We start from the raw sequence: 21319 nt of genomic DNA, 5'->3' as shown, positions 1-21319 counted from the left end.
GGCTGATACACCAGAGGGCTGTGCTGCCGTTCAGAGAGACCTGGACAGGCTGGAGAGCTGGGTGGAGAGGAACCTCATGAGGTTCAACAAGGGCAAGTGCAGGGTTCTGCACTTAGGAAGGAATAACCCTAGGCATCAGTACAAGCTGGGGGCTGACCTTCTGGAGAGCAGCTCTGCAGAGAAGGACCTGGGAGTCCTGTGGATGACAAGTTGACCATAAGCCAGCAATGTGCCCTTGTGGCCAGCAAGGCCAATGGTCTCCTGGGGTGCATTAGGAAGAGTGTTGCCAGTAGGTCGAGGGAGGTGATCCTGCCCCTCTACTCAGCCCTGGGGAGGCCTCATCTCGAGTGCTGTGTCCAGTTCTGGGCTCCCCAGTACAAGAGAGACATGGAGCTACTGGAGAGAGTCCAGCGTAGGGCTACGAGGATGATCAGAGGGCTGGAGCACCTGCCCTCTGAGGAACGGCTGCGAGAGCTGGGCCTCTTCAGCCTGGGGAAGAGAAGACTGAGGGGGGGATCTTATCAATGTGTATAAGTACCTGAAGGGAGGGTGTCAAGGGGACAGGGACAAACTCTTTTCAGTTGTCCCATGTGACAGGACAAGAGGCAATGGGCAGAAATTAAACCACAGGAAGTTCTGCCTGAACGTGAGGAGGAATTTCTTCACTGTGAGAGTGACAGAGCACTGGGACAGGTTGCCCGGAGAGGTTGTGGAGTCTCCTTCTCCGGAGATATTCAAGGCCCGTCTGGATGCAACCCTGCCTAACATGTTCTAGGCGACCCTGCTTGAGCAGGGGAGTTGGACTAGATGATCTCCAGAGGTCCCTTTACCGAATCTATGATTCTAAATGCTTTGGACGGTGGGATGCCCTTGCCAAAATCTGCACTAGTAAGTGTGGTTGTCCTTGTAAGGTGTGCAGGTTTCGGTAGGACATGTGCACAACATCTGTGAGTATGAAGTGGCGGGAATGGAGAGCAGCCCAGTGTCAGCTTCTGGGGGAAGGTGGAGGTTGCAACAGCTAGTTTAGCTGCTGGGATTTGACCAACTGCTTTATGGGGCCCGAGAGAAGCAGATCACAGAAGACACACAAGTTTAGAGAATATGTTTTAAAAAGTCAGGACCACACCATTCAAGATATTAGTGACAGCCTAAGAGAAGAATACTCAAGGAACAAGAGTCAAGGTTACTTGCAGGTGCCAGATATCATCAGATCATGCTAGTTTGAAGTTGGTGATCTCCTGTTTTACTGGCTGCTTTCTCAGAGACCGGAAATCGCTTCTAAGCCAACATCATCACAGGAAGTTTACTATTCATATAAAGAGCAGAGTGATGGGGAATGAAAAAGGGCTGAGCAGTCAATGTGCTGAGTGGTCTGGATTGCTTAGGGAACTGTTGTAATACAGCTAGAAATGCCAGCCATTTAAAACCCTAGTACAGCTTATTATTTCCAGAATAAGGATTGTATATTGGATAGTAGTTACCCAAAAAAGGCTTCTGAAGCTAACAGGAAACTTGAGGCAAGTCCTCTGATACAGTGAAAAGTTAGTGAGACCCTTGATTGTAGAAGCAAGGAAGTAGTAAGCAACAGAAGAGATGTAATTTTTATGCAGTATATGGCACTGAGGAGAATGACAAGTATACAGTACTCTGTTCTCGTTATTAAAAAAAAAAAAAAAAAAAAAGTAAAAAAAAGTTCTCCCTATTAAAAACAAACAACCAAAACCAAACACTTGTGGAAAATGGGGAAAAAGGAGTAAAACAATCACACAAATGACTAAAGGAGTGGAGAAAATACCTGATACAAGGCCCAAAGGAGCAAAACCTGATTAGTTCATCAAAAGGAAGATAGCTGACTTGATTAGTGTGGTAGAGCTTTCACCAGGAGAAGATTCAGGGTCCTAATCTCCTTAGTCTGCTAGACAAGGGCGAAAGAAGGCCTGTACGAAGATTGAATTTAGATGAGCGGTGCGGTATGTGTTTTTGATATGCTGGTGACGAACCTCAAAGAAATTTCAGGGGAAATGGTAGATTCTCCTTCCCTTTGGACTGGGTTCTCCACCTTCATCTGCAAAGTTGCCCACCTTTCTAGAAGAAAAGTTTTAGCCAAACATAAATTTGGGTGCTCAGAATATGGGTGACATTTCATCTGGTTTGGTACCTAGCCTGCTATATGCAGACTAGATGACTGAATGATTCTTGTGGTCTTACCCGTGGTAAAGCCATGCCTCTAAGAGAGGCTAAATCAGATAAAGGTGCAAGAAAGTCTCCAAGAGAGAGAATTATGGGCTTATCTCCTGTCAAGAAAAGCATGTTCCTTCTTCAAGTAGCAGAGCTTGGGTTATGCACTGTGGAGTGTGTTATTTACATACCTTCCTGTTTTAAATATTTACTATTATAACCCTGCATATCCTTGTTATTCATTAGTTTGCTGTAATTTTCCATCTTCCTCCTGCCTTTTCGGAGCCCTTAGGTGCACATGGGTGCAATATTTGCTGTCCTGGCAGCTGATTTAATGAGAATAAACAATTACTTATACCCAAGACATTTTATTTTATACTTCTTGAGGGTGGCCTCTAGGCTTGTCGATTTGCTGAATCTTTATTAGCAGAAGATATTAGATCCAAGAGGATAAGACGTTATCTTTGCTTAGAAAATGCAAAGTGACAGAGAGTAGCGAGGCTATATGAAACTATCTTAAACTGTCCTGCTAAAAAGCTTTGAGCATCCTTGCTGGCTGTATAAGACAAGCTCATTTCATTATGATAGGCTGTAATCAAAATAAATCAAGTAACAGTTTCTTCTAGTGGTTTACTTATTATTGCCTCCAGTGGACGTCAAAACCAGAGTCCCGATCACACTGCAACAGTCTTTCCTGTGTGACTCTGACCATTAAAAAATGTGCTTAGTCCTTCCTAAGACTGAGCCTATCACTTTATTTTTTTCTTTCTTACAATGTTGATTTTTAATTTGTCTTACTTAGTTCATTTTTTCCCTTTGAAAACCAATCTGCAACCTTGTGATGACAGTGTGCCAGGGATTTATGATTCTTAGCAGCCTTCATAGAAATCTAATCCAGGTTTTGCAGCTCCAGCAAAGGAATCATCACCAGCTTTTAACAAAGCAGCTTTTTCTCTCTTACTAATTAGGGATAAATATCAGCATTTTACCCCCTTGAAATGGATTGCGGACGTGACCTGCACATTAGCACTCAACGTGAGAAATGAAACTGTTTTCTTTCAAAGTCCGTGCCGCTGGTACGGGTCAGCCTGCGTGTTGTGTTGGGCAACGCAGCAACAGCCACTGCTCCTCGAAGGCTGCGGCTGGACATGAGAACGGCAAGGACCCGACCGAGGCACTGAAACCAGCAGCCCTGGCTGTAAATCCAACTTCCTTCTTGATCTGGTTCAAAAAATTTGGAACAGGTAACAGGGACATTCGGGTAACAGGGACATTCGGGAAGGCTTGTGCCTTTCTAAACAACAGGTTTACATGGTGACACATTTAAGTGTCTAACCTTGTGATTGCACAGAGGTGCAAAGTATCCTCCGCTCTGCACTGTTGTGGTATGTTGGTTTCTGATATCACTAAGAATTTAAATGTAAGAGATCAGCATTAATTCTTGTGAGAGGATGAGGAAAACCACACTGTCTATGCCTTATAACAACATGCATCTGTTTTAAGAGTATGTTATTTAGGTTGTTTAAATAGTTTTTGTGTTTTAAAATAATACCTTTCCTTGGATTAAAACCTTAAGCTATTAACAGTAGGTAAAGCCTAGCTCAACTTTGCTTTCTGTTCTGTGTGTTTTTTTTTTTTTTTTCTTAACTTGGAATTTCTTGAGATTGTGAAATTGTTGCAGTTGATTTTGTTTTCTGGTTCACATGCACTATTGAAAGTCTGTGGTGTTTGTAGACTTTGGAAGTGGGAAGGCTATAAAATTAAAAGTGTAGAATAAGTGATGAAATACCTTTTGCAGTAGCAGAGAGCCAGATTTGTTCTCCTGTTTTGCAGAATTTCTCTTGGGGTGAACTGAAATGTGGATTAAAACCTGAGTCCCTTTAACTTTACTTTTCCCGTTGATGTGTCCAGACACATTCAGTGGGTAGGAGTAGCGCTTAAATGTTGCTACTAAAGCATGCGATGGGGCAGATAAAAAGGCAGAGGGTCAGTGAGGCAGAATTTGAGTCAACCTGGGAAGGCAGAAACACTGTATAGACTGCATAAATGGAGAGACGAGGAGGTAAGTCTGTGCAGCAGAGACCGTGGCTCGCACAGCTGTGCAGAGCTCCTGTTCAGCTTGCTGGCTCCGGATGAAGATGAGCAAGGCTGCAGCAGCGGAGCTCAGCCCAGCTTGCTACCTGGGTGTTAGCTCAGGCTTGGGGCAGAGTTTGCAGTCTCTCCTGTTGCTTTGTGCAGATCATCTATGTTTGGCTGCAGAAATGGCTTGGGTTTGGTAGTGATGGGTACCCTTCTGCTAGGGACTCGGTTTGATTTGCAGACCTTGTGGAAGGGGCAGTTGTTGGAAGAAAAGAGGATGGTTGAGCCGCTGTTTCCCCCAGAAAAAGCAGAGGGAGTGTGGAACTGGAAACCGAATGGGCGCTTGAAAGCGTCACGGGTGTAACCCCCAGTTTCGCGCGGTGCCGTCCCTTTTCCAGGACGTCGCTAGGTCTGTGCCTGTTTAACCCTGGTCTCATGTTAACTAGGGGGAGATCTAAACAGGCGCCTGCAGGCGCGGGTTTCAGCGCGCGGTCCCCTCTCCGCTAGCGCCCGGTCCGGGGGTGCCGGACGAGCTCGCGGCCGCTGCGGCGCCGCTCGGAGAAGCCGCAGCAAGGCGAGAGACTCCGAGCGAGGCGGCTCGGCGCGGGCCCTCGCTGGGGGTCGGCGCGGGCGGCGGGGGGCGGCGTGACGGCGCGGGGAGCAGCCAGTGCGCGCCGAGGAGGCCGGGCCGGGCCGGGCCGGGCTGGGCTGGGCCGGGCCGGCGGCATGGCAGGGTGCCCCGCGTGTGCGCGGGGAGGCGGCCGCTGCCGCTCGCCCTCCTCCATTCATTCGGCCGCGGCGGCGGCGGCTGCGCGCACCCGCCCCAGGCACCGCGCAGCCGGGCGGCAGCGCCCCGGCCATGGCCGACCCGGCCGTGAACGCCCACCTGGAGGGCATCATCTCGGACTTCGAAGGTGGGTGGCTCCGGCACGGCTCTGCCCGGGGGCCCCTCTGCCCCCCAGCCCGGGCGAGGAGCGGACGCGGCTCCGGCGGCAGCCCGCGGCGCTGGGGCCGGGGCCGGGGGGAGCTGCCTGTTGCTCTCCGGCACGTCGAGCCGAAGCGCTGCGGGGAAGGGGCAGGAGCTGCCGCTGCGCGGAGCGGGGCCGGGCGCTGCCTGCCGGCCGCCGCGGGGCGAAAGCCGCAGCCCCGCTGCGGGGTGACGGCGGGGGCGGAGGGGGGGGGGCACCGCGCTCCTGCGGGGGTCCCGACGCCCGCCGGGCTGCGGGGACCTGGCGGCGCCCTGCGCGTGGGGCGGGGGAGCCGCTGCGCTCGGGGCCGCGGGGAAGCAGCTGCGGTGAGTCACCGGCCCCGGCGGAGGCCCCGCCGCCGGCGAGGGCAGCGGACAGACGCGCAGGCTGCGCGACCTCTTTCTTCCTCAGCCGCACGAAAAACCTGCTGGGCACAGGCGCTCCGAGGTAGGGTCCGGAGCGCTGGAAACGCTGAGGTGTCCGCAGCTGGCCAGCGGCCACCTCGCGTCCTCCGGCAGCCGCTGGAGTTTGGAGAAGATCATTTCCAGCGTTGCCCGTGTGCCCTGGTGCCTTTTGTTTGGAGCAGCGTTGCACCCTGTTGTTATCTGCGGAGGCAGGATCTTATGGGATATTTTTCTTTCCTGCTTTTCCAAGTTACGTAGTTTTTATTTATTTATTTATTTAGCTGAAAATGCATAGCTGACACAATTAAAAGTTTGTGAATCCCCAGGCGCAGGTCTTTCTGTTGGTTCCCAGATCTTGGATGCAAGCGTAGCTATAAAGTAGCTGTGAGATGGATAATGAGTCCAAGTTTCAAAAATGTCCATAGCAGGAGCCGCCTGCTTTAGAAAGCTTTTCGTTTGTCCTGTGGCAGAGCTCCAGTTGCCTGATAGCGCTGCAGAGCTCTGCTGCACAGTGTCTCCTTGCAATCCCCTTGGCACGCTGGAGGGGATGCCTTCTTGCTGGGCGTCCGTGGCTGTGCTCAACCGCTGACTTTTCAGGGAAGGACGAGAAAGCAGCCTAGCTGAGCGTGTGCTGCTGCCAGAAAAGTGCATAAGTTAAAGGCAGGCAGAAGATGAGTGTGGAGATTCCTCTGAAGCAGCCGTGGAAAAAAGCAGCCTGGGGAGCTCGTCTTCCTAAGCAGAGCAAAGTTTTGGAAAAGCAGCTCTGTCCCTGCGCACATGCATTCTCACTTCTTGGCTTTTATCCAAACTGAGCTTCTTACACTGGCCTTTAGAAAAAATAAGAAAGAGTAGAGAGCTGTGGTGAAAACTTATTCAGGGGCTGCATGGCTAGCTGTGGGCTGAGACAACTTCACTGCCTCCTGGTGAATTCAATCCTTGCATTCTGTGAAGGAGAAAAGTGTTGTTTTTCTTGCTTTGTAGATGAGGAAGCTGAAAGCACAATAGTTCCTCTTCCAGGTCATACAGGAAACGTGTGGCAGAGCTGGGAACTCCACACACTTCTGAGTCTGGTGCCGTCACTGTAACATGTAGCCACATCCTTTTTCTCCTTTTTCAAGCCCCTGGGATTTACTTTGCATGGCTCAAGTTGTGGCAGAGCACTGTGGGTGGAGGGCTTAGAGGGAGACCAGGGGAAATCACGACCTGTAAGTGGCTAACGAGAGCCTGAGTGCAGAGACCAGCTGGAATGGGTGATCAGTTTTGCACTCTTGGCTTCATCATGTGTTTGTAACTGCCCTTTGGGGACTGGAGATGCTTCCCCCGCTGCAGGGCTCTCACTCAAATGCTGATGTAATTACAGCCCTTTCTTTTGCCTGCCCCAATTGCATTTAAATCTCTGAAGAGTGAGTAATTCTCTACTTGACTATGATGAAGGCTCTGCTATAAGCCCTTGGGCTGTTTGTTCCGGGATGTGTATGTTCCTCCATGGCATGAAGCTGCTCCGTAGTGAGATTTTCAGCCCATGGAGTGCTTTGTAGTTGCTGCCTGTGTAGAGAGAGAGAGGCTGAGGAAAAGCCCTGTGTACCTACAGCCAAAAGGTCTGGCCTTGCCCTTGAGCAGGGATCCAGGCTACTGTTTCACAATTTAATTAGTTCTCTCAGCTGCACAGCAGCTTCCCAAGAACAGGGCAATTAATTTCTAGCCTGCAGGGTGGTAGATGCAGTATTCACATCTGCTGGGTGGGTATCTCAGCCTGAGTCAGCCCACGGCCAAGCAGGAAGGATCAGCCAAAAATAACCACGAGGCAGAAACACCAGATCATCCAGCAGCCAGCGCCCTCTTTTTTCTTGCCAGTCACAAGCAGACTGCCTTTCCAAACCACCTTGGTGGTTCCTGCCCAGCTTCCTCTTAATGTCTCTTCCAGACACAGGACCAACAAGTTTCTTGTAACAGCTGGAGCACGGAAGGCAGAGAGGTACAGACTTGACTGGACCAGCTGGACCATGGGAACTGTCACCCTTAGTGAGCCTGTGGAGGATGCAAGGGCCCTTTCGGAGGAGGAAGGAGTGCAAAGTATTTAACGACAGTTAAATTTCCAAATCATGGCAACGTGTGAAGGGGCAGCACAGCACAGCAGATTGCATGCACTCTTCCTTATGCCCGGTGATGTGATGGGGTGATGCTTTGAGCCAGGTGGCTGTATTTCCACTTCTTACTGAGCTAACAGGTACAGTGGTGAAGGCCCTAAACTCGCTGACTTGCCTGACAAGAGCTTCCTCCTTCTTTAATAAGAGGAGAGTGTTATTAGGTTTGTGGTTTGTCAACATTTGCAGATCAGAATAGTAACTCTTCTGGGTTTATAGATTTTGGCAGGTCTTCTGAAGTGTCACTGGTGCAGTCTTGATTGTGCCGGTACTTCCCAAGCTCGTGTCTGCCATCAGACTGTTGAGGCTGATCCAAAATGGAGCGGTGCTCTGGGGCAGCCAGCCTGGCCATGCAGCAGAGTGAGGACTGCCGCCAACTCTGCTTGCACACTGGGAGCAGTGTGGAAGGGAGCCCGCTGCAGTACTCAAAGCAGGTGGTGGGACTCTTGTGCAGTGTGTTAACTTTGTGTGTAGACCCCGACTGCCCTGATCTGTTCAGGCTGAGTGATCCTATAATGCCAGCATCTTAGATATTCAACTATAGGCATAATGGGATACTGAAGATTAAGAAACTTGCATCTTTGGTGGCTTGTGATGATGCCCAAAGATAACTGCATAGTGGGGTACTGATGCTCTTTATCAAGGGTTTCAAAGCACTGGGCACACATGCTGTAATGTGCATTTCTTAAAGAGAGGGAGAAGAGATCTGTGGCTCTGGCCCTCTCTCCAGGGGAACATGCCTGTTACTAAACGCAATTGCAGGGGTAATTGAGGCTCATTTTTGCTGGGAATTGCTGATGGTGAGTTGGCAGCCACGATGCTGAATGCTCTTTGCCAATGCTGTCAGTTAACACCAGATTCGATTCCTCGTAATCATGCCGGAGCACAGAATTTCATAGCAGATGCAAATGACAGTAAATGCTGCGTGGTGCTGTAATCTCATGAAATTGCAGGGTAGCATAGTGGGGTAGAACATAATTGGCAGAACTAGAGGCTGGGTAGGACATGGAGGCTTGCAGCTTCACTGTGGCAGAAACTGCAAGGCAGCCTTTATTGACAGTGGTTAGTCCTCCGGAGAGCTTTCCTTGACTTATTTTTTTGCCTTAGCCCAAGCCCAGACATGGATCTTGTGAAATCTGGGGATAACATCACAAAGTTGAGCTGCCCCAGGCAGCCAGTGTGGGACATGCATCGCTCATGGAGCATGCGGTTGTCAACGTGCAAGCCTCGGCTGTGTCGCAGTTGCGGTAGCTGTACGCCGCCGAGGAGCTGGGCGTTGCGAGGGCTGGGAGCCTCCCAGGCCTGTCGGCAGCCATCACTCCTGATGGGAAGGGTTGTCCAACCTTTCTGGTGTAGGATACCCCACTGCCACTTGCTTTTTGCACTGCCCACTGCTTGCCACTTACAGTATTTCAGCACAGGCTGTGTCTCAGTGAGGTCTTGAGTTGTGCTGTGGTTTTAAGGTTCATTAAAGACTGAAACAGAAAGCCAGGTTGTTTTCCTAAGGGGATTGTATTAAAAATCCACATTTCTCTGTGTGCGAATCTCATGAGTTCATCCCCACAGTCCTTAAAATCTCCTTCAGCAAATGTGTGGGCTCTCTTTGGGCCGCGTGGCTGCAGTTCGTCCCCAGGGCTGCCCGGGGCTCGCGTTCCTGCTGCATGCTGCAAGGGGAGCAGCTGCTGCCTGCATGCTGCAGATGCTGAGATCCAACCGTGGTGCTAATATTAGCAGTAACACGCCAGAGGGATAGTCACAATGTTATGTGGGTGATGTGACTTGAATTCAATATGGTGAGAAGCCCAGGAGAAGGGATGTGCCGCCAGTGTTTCCATAATAGTCTCCTTTAGGTTCAGGCTTCTCCCTCTGTCCTTTAAGCCCTGCTGTGGGCTGGCAGGGTGAGCTATCAGCTGTGCTTCTGTGCTCACATGCATGGGACCAGGGTGGGAGACTGGGTGTGTGACTAACCATGCTGTGCGTGTGGAAGTTCAATGCCTGGGAAAAAGGAAATGCAAAAAGATCTTTCAAATTACCTCTAGAATTGAAGCAAAGCTCCTGAACGCTCCAGTGGTTGGATTTCCTTGACTGTCTCCAAAAATTAGGTTGTAACTAGTCTCTTCTGATACTTCTATCATCAGGCTTGTGTGGGTAGAGTCAGCTTCTGCTCTCGCAGCTGATGGGACATGTGTGCTGCTCCAAGACAGGCTGCCACCTCTAATATTCTCAGAAAGCATTATGGAGCTCTCTGAGAGTTTTTTCTCACTCTTTCTCCCATCCTTAGCTACATTTCCGAATTGGAGATAAAAGGCTGGAGTAGTTGGAAGTATTCTGCCAAATCAACACATGGTATGAAAGGGTAAATAGTCCAAGGAAAGTGTCTGTGGGAAGGCATGAGTTATCTTTTCCCAACAGAGCTGGTGTTCCATGCTCAGAGTGGAAAAATTATATCTGTCTGTTAACAGCAATGGAGACCTGCATGAGTAGGTTGTTTTTTCCCCGTGTATATTTAGTTTCTTGGGAATAAAGAGGTTGTGAGGGGGTGGGAAAGGGAAGAATAGGACAGGGATCTCTTTGTGCACATGAGCTGGGCTCTGGGGATAGCCTTTGGCCCTAGTTAGGATGTAGGATCATGCAAAGGTCATTGCTAACAGTCATGTTATGCAACAAGGGCTGGGCTGCCTCTCGTTGGGGGTGGGCAAGCACTCCAGCGTGGAGCAACGTGTCCTTGGCTCTGTGTCAGGATGGCGAGCATCCAGCGTTGGCTGGTATGGATGAGCTCTCGTGGTCCCTTTGAGATCAGTCTTGGACAAACTGAGCACAGTGTTGTGCTAATAATAGAAACTTGTCAGAAGTGGTTAGATGGGAAGAGACGGGGCATGGGTGAGGGTTTTACACCTGGGCCAGGTTGGCTACTTTGGCTGTATAAGCCTGCTGCTGGTGCTTGGAGGTAATTCAAGCTTTTCATGTGTGCGCCATACTGGCACGTCCAAATATTCACCAGTTTCTGGGATCCTGGTAAGCCCTTCCTGAATTTTAGGCTCAACTGAAATGTAATCATTCTCCTACTTTACTGTTTATTAATTGCAGATTGGTGGTTATGACAGCAGAGTGAGTAGGAAGCACTTCTTGTGCACTTTTGGGTTACACTAATGCGTCGTAGGGACCATGCCTACATCTCTAGGCCAATAAATGCTGGCAAACCTGCTGCTGAGTGAGGGTCCTGGCACATCAGAGGTGCTCGTCCATTGCTGCATTGCCAGGGATCTAATTTCTGTTTTTCAACCCCGCTTCCTCTCTCCTTTCAAGGAGCCGAATGGACCGTTTTCCCAGGAGCCAAAACCCAGGCAGCAGCAGTATAACCCGGACTGGGACTTGTCATAAATCCAAAGACAATAATGGAGTCTTCAGAGCCCACAATCACTCTAGATATTCATGTTTCTAGCTCTGATATTTGATATTTAAGGCAATGTATTTCTGCAGTCCCATTATACAGGCTCTTTCCCTTTTCTGACCTTTCTCCCTCTCCTTTCCTCATGTTGCATTGAGCTCTGGAGGGCACTTCTGTAGTCATGAGAAGTGGGGCACTGAGGCAACAGGCCCAGCAGCCCTAAGTCACTGCCCCATTGAGGCAGCTTGGTATCTGTAAAATGAGTTGATGGATCCAAGTTTGTTTTCTGGTGGGGAAATGCTTATTTCCTGAGGATCAGCCACCATCATGGAAACTCTTCAAGGGACAGGGGTGGGCTGGCTGCTCGCTGGGCCACCCTGTTGTGCCCTTCAGTACAGGCCAGGATTGTGTCCCAGCCACCTTTCATTTCACACATACAAAGTCCCATTTGGTTCTGGCATCCTTCTGCTCTGCCCGTGGAGCAGGCAGCAGTTTTGAATCTGCCAGCTCTGCTGCCATCTTCAGTGGCTTCACCCTGAAACCACTGAGACCTTGCTTCTTCCCCTGTCCCATGGAGGATGCTGGGGAGGAGCAGGCCTCAGGCAATGAAGAGGTTTATTATTCATTCCTGACTTGTTCTGAAAAGCTGCCCCTAGATTAATGAAAGCTCTTATCTCCTGACAGCTGTGACTCAGGCTTTTACTGTGATTGCGTCTCCAAAGTTGCTGGACAGAGCTCAGCACTTGGAGCTCCTGGGGACACTTAGGCTGCTCTCCGGAGCGCTGACTCCAGGGTGCGTGGCCTGTCTAAGCTGGCTTTTGGCTGGTTTGCATGCCAAGAAGGCGAGACATCATAGGTGCCAGTGCAGCCTGTTCCCATGTCTCCCTCAGCGTTGCTGCAGATGTCCTGTTTTTGGTACCCAAGTAGCTAGGTTCACTTGGTACGAGAATGTCTGTGTGGCTGTTGCACCTCTAACTGCTCTGTGGGCATGCCCTGTTCTTCAGGTGGTCCAGGTGCAGATGCTGTGAATACTAGGGTATTTTTAGCTCTCATTTGACTGAAGCTCCAGTGAATCGTTAGTTATGGCTGCTAGCAGGACTTTTATCTTTGAAACATGAAGAGGACCTCCTGCCTTTTCTCTTTTTGAGTGTGTGTGTCTCCACTGGAACTTGAAATCTGTCTCTATCCACCTCCTGTCTCTGTCTTCTTTGCCTTTCCAACCATGGGTTGCAGAGTGCTTCAAGGCTGTTTACTGGTCTCTTGGGGAGTTGGACTGGTGCTTGGATGCTGCAGCTGGTGACAGAAGCGAAGCTTGTCCTGTCACTGCTGCCAATGAAATTGTCCCTTGCAGCTCACTTGCTATTCTCTTCCTTTCTTTATTTCCCTGTATGCTCTTGGCTAGATGAATAACTCAGATGTACAAGCTCAGGCTAACTTTTATAGTGAGATTGAGTCTCAGGTAACCTAGGCTAGTGCTGGGAAGTGGCATCATGACAGGGTTATCTGCACTCACAAAGTTGGTACAACAGGGTCAGTGAGAAATGAGTCTTTCCCCACTGCCGGTGTATTTGCAATTGCCGTTTTCTGCAGTGAGCTGGAAGAGAGCCTGAACTTGAGCTGTGACTGCAGAGTCCACTTTTGGACTGTTCTATCAAAGGAGCCAACACTCTGGGTCCAGCCTTTCCCCAGAGGGGGACTCGGGATCTGCAGCCAGCACTTTGCAGCTTGTGACATGAAAAGGGTGTGAAATGCCCCAGCTGAGTCCTCCAGGGAAAATCAAAAGCACCTCCAGAGATTTCAGGATCACATCGGTTGCAGAACAAGGAATACTGAGAGAGCACCATGGCTGTCTGCACGGCCATCCTGCCTTTGAGTGGCGGTGGCTGTTGAGTAGCCATCAGCACTTACACAGCCCTTGGCTCCTGATGAGTTGGATGTCCTCCAGCATGAGTTAGGACTCACGGCCAGGGTTAATGGTGGAGGTAACGGCACCTGGCAAGAAATGGTGCTGGTTACATATGACTTGTTCTGGAGAGGAGTGTGACAAGGCTGGGAGATGCCTCCTGGAAGCCAGAGACTTTGCTGTTTCTTCATATTGTCATTGGAAATGCAGATATAGGGGAAATGCAAGAGGGATGGCTTTCTGTTTTGTTTTCAGGCAGTTTTAGTTTAAGGAAGAGGATTCCAGTTCCTCCTCGGAGGCAGCTGCTGGTCATCCAGATGTGTGCTCCCGGAGCAGAACTATGTTTCCCCTCGCCGCTGGCCACAGCAATACCAGTGACCACTGTCGCTCCCACTTCTGCTCCTACCCTCCCTCCTCCCCATGTCCGTCCATTGCAATGTCCTCGAGGTCAGTGGGAGCCCGTTTGGTTTCCTGGACCGTTGAGAACAAGTGACATGACGGCGTGTTTATACTGCTGTCAGGCCCTGCGAGGCTTGTGTGTATTTTGCTCCTGCTATGAACAAGCTGTCCCAGGGGACAACGGCGGCGCCGGCATCTGTCGGGAGCAGCCAGCGGCTGCTTGGGATGCTGTTGGCTCGGTTTGCAATTCTCCCGTTCTTGTAGCGGTTGTTGAGGCCGTCCCCACTCTTGAGACGGAGGTGAAGCGCTGAGATGGGTTTGGGGAAGGGCAAGAGCATTGATAGCGTGGGCCAGGTTGGGGATGGGCGCCCGGGGGAGCTGCGAGGCACACCGCAGCCTCTACTCTGCTGTCCGCACCATGCAGGGGAGCCATTCGTACCAAATCACCCTTCTCTTAATATTTTAAGCACTGTTGATTCCTTCCAGCCATGGGAGCGTATTATTGAGCAGAGATTTGATCACCTTATGGTTTATTCAGTTTAATCACTGCTCTTCCACAAGCAGACAAGTGGCTGTGGCCTCCAAGTCACACATGACATGGCCCTTTGGGCACCTCTGCTTTGGGACTCATGACTCACCAGTGACAGTGGCTCGCATTGGCCTCTGACATGTCCATGATATGGTGCTTGTGGCTTTCTAAAACTGAGAACATGGGATTTTTTTTGTCCCCCCCCTCCCACCTTGACCCTTCTGGGCTTTGGTGCCCTGTGAGTTGGTAGCGCAGTGATACCTGGGGGCTATGATACCATCTGCATCCTAATTTTGCCTACTGGGTAATAGGAACTTTAGAAATATTAGTTAACCAAACAAAATCTGCAGCCCTCTGGGGCTGGAGGAAGGTTATTTCCCTCTTCTCTCCTCCCTTTAGGAAACTGGAGCATGGACCAGAGGCGAAAGCTGCACAGAAAGCCAGCGGCAGGGCCAGTAATACAGGGCTGGATACTCTATACTTTATGTAATTTTCTGTACTGATATGAAACGAATATAATAGATGTAAAATACACTGTTCTGATCTGGAAGCATTTTGCTGAGGGTTAATGATTATATAAACTGCAGTGTAGCAGAGAATTGGAGCTAAAACCTTTCTAGAACTCCATTATAGGGACTGGAAATCTGGGGTTTTGGCTTAATCTGAGTTTGGATTTTTTTTTCTTTTTCTTCCTGTTCTTAGTTCCAAGTTTGCTTTTGCATGCTCAGTTCTGGTAAATGACTGGATTTACTTCATGGTTCCTACAGGCTATCTTTATAACTCACTGAGTGCATGTGAATTGCAGCTCGAAAATCTTTGTTTAAGCCAGAGCCCTGAACTTGCACGTAATTTCCTCTGTAATTCAATTCTTGTTGCTATTTGCACAGTTCATGAAGATGTGCTGCATGTTGACAGCACATCGCCAGTGTTATCTTCTATATGCAATTTATACGTTAGGCTGTGAAATCTATGGAAACCTTTTTTTTTTCCTAATGCTGTTTGAAAAGTCAGCAGAAGTGTGTTTGTGTGTGCCCCTAATTGCTCGTGAGAGTTGTGCTGCAGCAGCAAATCATTGCATCTATCTATCAGTCATTGCATCATACATCATCTCAGACATATCTCTCTATATGTATCTCTGAGATGCATATATAAAATATATGCGTGTCTTGCAGCAAGTTCGATTGTTTGGCAAAAGAAAGACACGAAAGCTCCTGGTGCAAGAACAGGGGCATGATCCAGCATTACTAGTTTTCCATCTTCCACTGAGTGAGCAGTAGCTTTTGGAAAGTTGCTAAACTCTGCCTTCGTTTCCCCAGATGTGAGAGAGGAATCTGAATTTCTTGTGCTGCTTGGAGGCTGTTAATATACAAAGCGCTCTGGAGAGGGGGAACGCCGATGTGTGTGGTGCGGCCGGCTGCCCGGCACTGTTGGCAGCTCTGCCCTGCGGGCTGCGTGTAGCTGGTTTTGGCACCCCGGAGAGCCCCGCAAGGGGCTTTGGGCATCACGAGGACCGTGTCGGTTAGGATAAGTTGACGATTTTCTGCTCTGGCCCTGCCGCAGGTGTGCAGCTCCTCAGCCCTTCTCCGGAGGGGCTTGAATCCCTGCTGCAGAGGGAGGCCGCGCGTCTCTGGCCTGCGGCAAGGTGGTAACGTCCCATTCGCCCTTCCTGCGCTCGGTCCTTCAGCTCGTGAAAACGCGTCCGCCTTTTTATGGGTCGTGGCGTCTATTCGGCAGCATCACAGACAGCGGTTTTGGATAAGCGGCTCCAAATCCCAAACCCAAATGACCCCAGAGGCACAGTAATGCGGAGACCATGCTATTTAAACTAGGATTTGGCCAGAGAGCAGAGGCGATCGCCCTGCTGTCTGGCGATAAGGATCTGGGAATCTTTGACGGCCATGAACGGTTAATGTTGTGGGGTTTCGAAAGGGCTCCTTGAAAGATGACACCTGCGGTACACAGCCTCCCCCTTTTCCCTCCCCGGGAACAGGAGGTCGCCATCTGGTAGCAGTTTAAAGAAAGTCCGCGCTCTGAAACGATACCATTGTATCGTGTGAAATAACAGGGCGACCGCCTGGCCTATTCCCGTAAGGCTCTTGTGTGTCTGAAAATGCAAGAAAAGCTTTCAGTGCTTAAGCAAGCAAGCAAATGTAACCCCTGGGTTACAGAAACCATGCAAGGGGCGAAGGATGTTTGATGGGAAGCAGTTTAGTGCTGCAGTCTCTGCAGAGCCCGAGGCTCGGGTTGCAGAGCAGTTAGCACAGGTCCTGAAGGAAACAGCATCCCTGGCTGTTTATTTTGGTCTCTCCAGAGCTCTGAGCATAGAGATTTCCTTATGTAAAGCATCCCCTTGACTGCTATTTGGTGCATTCTGTTTTTTTGGTTTTTTTTTTCCTTAGGAAAAAAAAGCAAACGTTCCCTTGTTGATCACCTCCCTTCCCATGTGGACCGGGAGCCCTGGGGTGGTGGTGTGCTGTGTAGCTCGGTGGTTTGCGTCGCGTGCAAGGAAATGCAGAACCTTTGGGCAGGAGCCAGCGAGCCCTCTAATGTCAGCTGGGAGACTTTGCCTTGGCTTTGGGTCTCGGCCGAAGCTTTGACACGTCCTGGGAGAGAGGAAGGTTCAGATACAAGTCTCCAGCCGTGCTGCTTGCCACTAACTTCTCGAGAAAATCTTGGCTGTTGTATAAGCTGCTGGGATTTGGACCAGACCTCTGCCCCCTCTTCCCTGTTTGCACGATCCTCGAAGAGCAGCTGTAGCCGCTGGTTCGTGACCTGCCAATGCCTGCGCGGGACGGCTTGGCACGAGCGACGCGGAGGCATCGGCAGCGCAGTAGCAAGGGGCAGCACGAGGAGGAAGAAACTCAAAAAGAGTTTGCTCCTTCTCTGACCATGTGAGTTCCTATATACTTTAGGGTCAGGAGCTCATGTTTTTGTCCCGAGGAGCTTGGAAAGCAGGCCCCAGGCCTCCAAGCACACCTTGCTGGGCTTAGGGCTTCATCCCTGGTCTATTCCCGCTGGGGAGGCAAGCGGAGCATGGGCCAGGCTACACGGGACGCCGGGCAGCATCAGCCCAAAGGGCGGTGAGAAAATCTTAGACGACCGCTGCATCGAGACAGGATGTGGCTGTGCTGGGAAGGGTTCATTGGGGAAGCAGTTGCGTCAAGGAGGGGGAAAGCATTGGTAAGCAGTGGAGACGGCCGCGGTCCCAGCTGTCCCTGCAGAGCTGGCCCACGGCTGGGGGAGGCTGCGCGAGCTGCGGCTCCCTGGGGGGCTTTGCCAAGGAGCCGGCCGGTGGCTGGTCCCGGAGGGGACGCCGGCCAGTCCCGGGCCATCCTCGGAGGAGGATGCCTTGGCCCTGGGAACGTTTCAGTGCAAATGCTGGGAAAGGGCAGCCTGGAGGCTGGCAGGGCCGCGGGGTTTGGCTGCGGCTGGCTGCGCCTCTGCGTGACCCTCGGTGCCGCGCGGCGTGCGGAGCCTGCCTTGGGCCGCCACGGCAGCGCTGGCCTTCTCTCGGCTGCTGCTGTTGGAGTTAATAAGCCGAGTTCCCCGCAGGAAGGCGGGAGGCGGGTCGTTTGGAGCAGAGGCTGTTTACTTTCCTTTCTTGGCTCTGGCCAGGACAGGCTATTTTTAAGATTTTTTTTTTTTTTTTTTTTGAGAGTTGTTTTGCTTCCTGAGGTCTTTTGCAAAGAACCAGAGAGAAGCGATGCCAAGCAGGGAAGCCGGAGCAGCGGTGGGTTGGTTGGGCCAAAGGTGACCCTCAGGATGGTGTCCTTGAGCGAGCTTCATGGGTGTTGAGGAGCACGCTTGACACAGCAGGTCTCTGCCTGCGAGGTGGAAACATAAGCCTTGGTTGTCGCAGTCTCTCCCCTTTTCTGAAGCATGGGACACCTGACTCTCCAGGCCCAGCTGGAGTTGGGGCAGGACCCTCTGAGGGAAACATGGCTTTGCTGCCCAGTTCCAGGCTACTTCAGATGCTCTCCAGACCTGGATCAGCAAGTTCTCCTCCACTTTCTTGCTCCAGTTGCCTCTTCCACAGTTTAATTGGGACAAAGCTGTGGAGCTTCCAAAGTGTTTTCTCTGAAAGCCTCTGAATTTGGGAGATGCTTTTTGTGGAGCTGGTTGGCAGGTCAGTGTCGTTTCTGAGGAGTTTTGCCCCTCATTGCACGGGCTTCAAATCTGATCCTTCAGGACAGAAGTGGCCAAATATGCTGGCGTGATTAGCTGGGTACCAAAATCCTTGCACAACCAGAGCCGTAAGGTGGATGTCCTATACTTGAGAAAGCCAAGGATGGACAAAGTTCTGGGAGCTGCTCACAGGCAGATCAGTGACACCATTGCGGGGATAGGGAATACCACTGAGACCCAGGGGTCCTGGTGCTTTTGCTCTCAGAAATTGGGTAAAGCTTTTTCCAGGCCTTATTTGGGGATAAAGGTTACTTGTTCAGCCCCCTCCCCCTTGCTGCCAGCTGGAGTGTATAGTGCTGGCATGGAAGTGGTGCTTGGGCCACTTGAGTCTTCTGCAGCTGAAGTCATGGTTTTGCAGCTCTCCCTTAAACTTTTTGAACACCTCCACCCCCCCCTTTAAAAAAAAAAAAAGAAAAGCCACACGTATATCCCACATTGCCATTAACCACATGGTCGCTGACACCATCATTTCTTTTGCAAATAGCAAATTGCATGGGGGCTAAAAGGAGCTAAAGTGATAAAGTCAGTTTATCCAATGAACCCTGGAGGTCACTTGGGCTGTTTGTATCAAAAGCTTATTATCAGGTCAAAAAGAAATTCCTGCATCACTTGGCTCAGAGAAATTTCCAGAGGAATATTCACTGAGCAAAGAGACTTGCCAGTGCTTCTCAAAGTGTTAGTGTTGCCTTTGCTGTCGCTTTCCTTGAGAGCATTTACTTTACGTCCATTCCTCCAGACACATCTGTCATTAGATTATTAGGTGTCTTTGTTGAAGGCAATAAAATAAGACTGAATTGGCTGGATGGAGGAGTGACGAGCGGATTTTAAAAGCCTGACATGGACAAAATTGTGATCACATCCATCAGAGAGGTGGCAATGCATGGTAGCACTGTGTTCTCCGCTGTGCCTTTGCTTCAAGACACAAGCGGCTTTGCTTTAAAACAGCAGAGGGGCTCCTGGTCAGGTTATCCCTTCTGCACCCTTTCTTTCCTTGCAAAGTGGAAACTGGGCTTGACTTTTGCATATTTTTTCAAAATCCTTGACTTGGGAAAAAATTCTCTCTCTCTCTCTCTCTCTTTTTTTTTTTTTTTTTTTTTTTTTTTGCTCAAGGCATGATGGAGAAGGAAAATGGCAAAAAACTCAGTGTCTGCGGTGGCAGCAGAGCCAGGTCAGGGCCTACCTGTGCCCCTCGAAGCCTTCGGACCTCTGCAGAGGCTTCAGGAGTTTAAACTGGAGACTCTCGTGAGACCTTTCAGTTTATTCAGAAAACAGGACAGATAAAATGGAGGAAAACTGTTTCCATAAAAGCTTTTGTCTTCTTCTCCTTTGCCCCTCCGGAGTGATACTGGCAGCTCAATAGGTGGCACTCCAGGCCCACGCCCACCAGGCCACCTGGAGCTCTGCAACCCATCCTGCAAAGGTGAATGTTAGCCAAACACTGGCCTAGGCCGTGGATCTTCATCCTCCGACTTCTCCCCTCCTGCTGCAGGCTGGCCTGGATAAATCACCTTTCCAGTGTTCCCCAGAGCGTGTGACCATCCTCTGCGGTGGCTGCGTCCACCCTGGCGGTGGCTGCGTTTCTGCAGAGGATGAAGCTAGTCTCATCCTCTGCTTGTGGGTTATTTTTTTTACTGCCTCCTCTTCCTCCTTGCCCCTCAGTATAAACACCTGACACGTGGGATAGGCCATTTTGTCATTGTTAATTGGCCTTGGTGGGACCTTTACTGGGTTTTATGTGCCAGGTATTAGGTCCTGTGCTTCAGCGCTTGCCTCTCTTAATAGTAATAAAGCCTGCATGGTTTCTGAGCGGTCCGTTCAACAGCACGGATACTTAACCTCTCCTGATCGAGAGTCTTATTACCTGGAAAGTGCTGTCTATAAATAGGTGTTTGTCTTAATTTTGGGGAAGGGATAAATGAGGGAGGTTAAGTATAATACCCTAGCAGCAATGCTCGATTCCCAGGCTCCAATGGCATTTCGTACGGGTCATGCCTCAAGCAGGGTGACACTAACTGGCTCGTGAGGGCAGGGACCGGCCAGGCACCACAGCTGCCTGATGATGCTGATCCTCAGGAACTGCTATAATAATTCACCAGATGCTTTTCTAGTGCTATATCCATCAGATTAATATGCAGGGTAAATGACATTTAATTGCACTACATATACTTCCCTGCCCTCCTTGGCTTGTGCCTGCCTCTGGGGCTGTCCGGCTGTGCACCCCTGGCAGCCCCTTCCTCTCCGCAGCAGCTTTGGGGTGCAATGGCAGTGGAGCTGGAGTGAGGTTGCTGTCCCCTGCGAGACCAAGGAAGCAGCCGTACAGGGCCTGAATGGTGTCCTTGGGCTCAGGATGCTCCTGAACCTGCCGGCGTGGGTGCCTCCAGGCTTTTTGAGCTGCTCCCAGCTTTGGCAGCATCCCTGCGTTCGGCACTGGAGCCCATTTCTGGGTCTGCAGTTGCTTCCCAGCAGGGAAGTGCTCTGAACCGTGGCTGGGAGGGAGCCTGGTCCCGGTCTGCGTGTCTGTGTGTCCCTGTTTGCAGCTGAGCATGGAGAGCTTCCACAGAGCTGCTTTCACAGGGTTACTAATATTGAGCACCCAAGAGAGACTCCTAGTGCCAGCCTTCTGGGATGATTTTTGAAGCCTGATGTTCGTATCCAATAGTTCTTAGGAACCACTGCCAAAAAAGGAAAAAGCTGCCCAAAGTCTGGATGTTATGTAGACATTTTAACCCCGGCGTGCTTCCCCTTTGTGTAGCCTGTGTCTGACGTGTGAGCCCCTGGCTCTGGGGGTGGGTCCTCGCTACCCGGGGAGGAGGGTTGAGAAGGCAGAAGGTCTAAGGTTTGTCACCCTCTCTTTCGGGATGCCTTTGAGTTTGGCCGTGCATCTCTCAAGAGCTTCGTGGCTGCCTCTTTCCGTAGCTCATGGGAGCGTGCGGGTGCCTGCTTGGCCCGTGCTGGCACTGGACAGGGCGATGCCTGCTGCAGCGCAGAGCTGCCGCACCGAGCTAGCACCGTCCAACCCCAAATCCCTGGTACAGCTCTGCCGCGGCTCGCCGCCTGCCCCTGCGTGGAGCTCCTGCTCGCGGTGGCGGGAGGAGAGACCCGCCGCTTTGTGCGCGGCAGCGGCTGTGTTTGCAATCTGCTG

At 50.8% G+C, this 21319-nt stretch overlaps 1 protein-coding gene across 2 annotated transcripts in view; it reads left to right on the top strand.

Annotated features, from left to right (window-relative positions):
- The window catches only part of SEPTIN9 (septin 9), a 126168-nt gene that overhangs the window by 30212 nt on the left and 74637 nt on the right, over positions 1-21319 (top strand). The window contains exon 1 of one of the 2 annotated variants that reach the window (XM_062591376.1): positions 5065-5171. The exons of the other annotated variant lie outside the window; for it this stretch is intronic. Within the exon in view, the coding sequence (XP_062447360.1) occupies positions 5117-5171 (55 nt within the window). The 5' untranslated portion in view covers positions 5065-5116. Of the gene's footprint in view, positions 1-5064; positions 5172-21319 lie in introns of those variants that run through there. 2 annotated transcript variants of the gene reach the window in all.

The sequence above is a fragment of the Rhea pennata genome, chromosome 19 (assembly GCF_028389875.1).
Source record: "Rhea pennata isolate bPtePen1 chromosome 19, bPtePen1.pri, whole genome shotgun sequence".
Lineage (NCBI taxonomy): Eukaryota > Metazoa > Chordata > Aves > Rheiformes > Rheidae > Rhea > Rhea pennata.
This window is presented reverse-complemented; position numbering and strand designations above follow the sequence as displayed.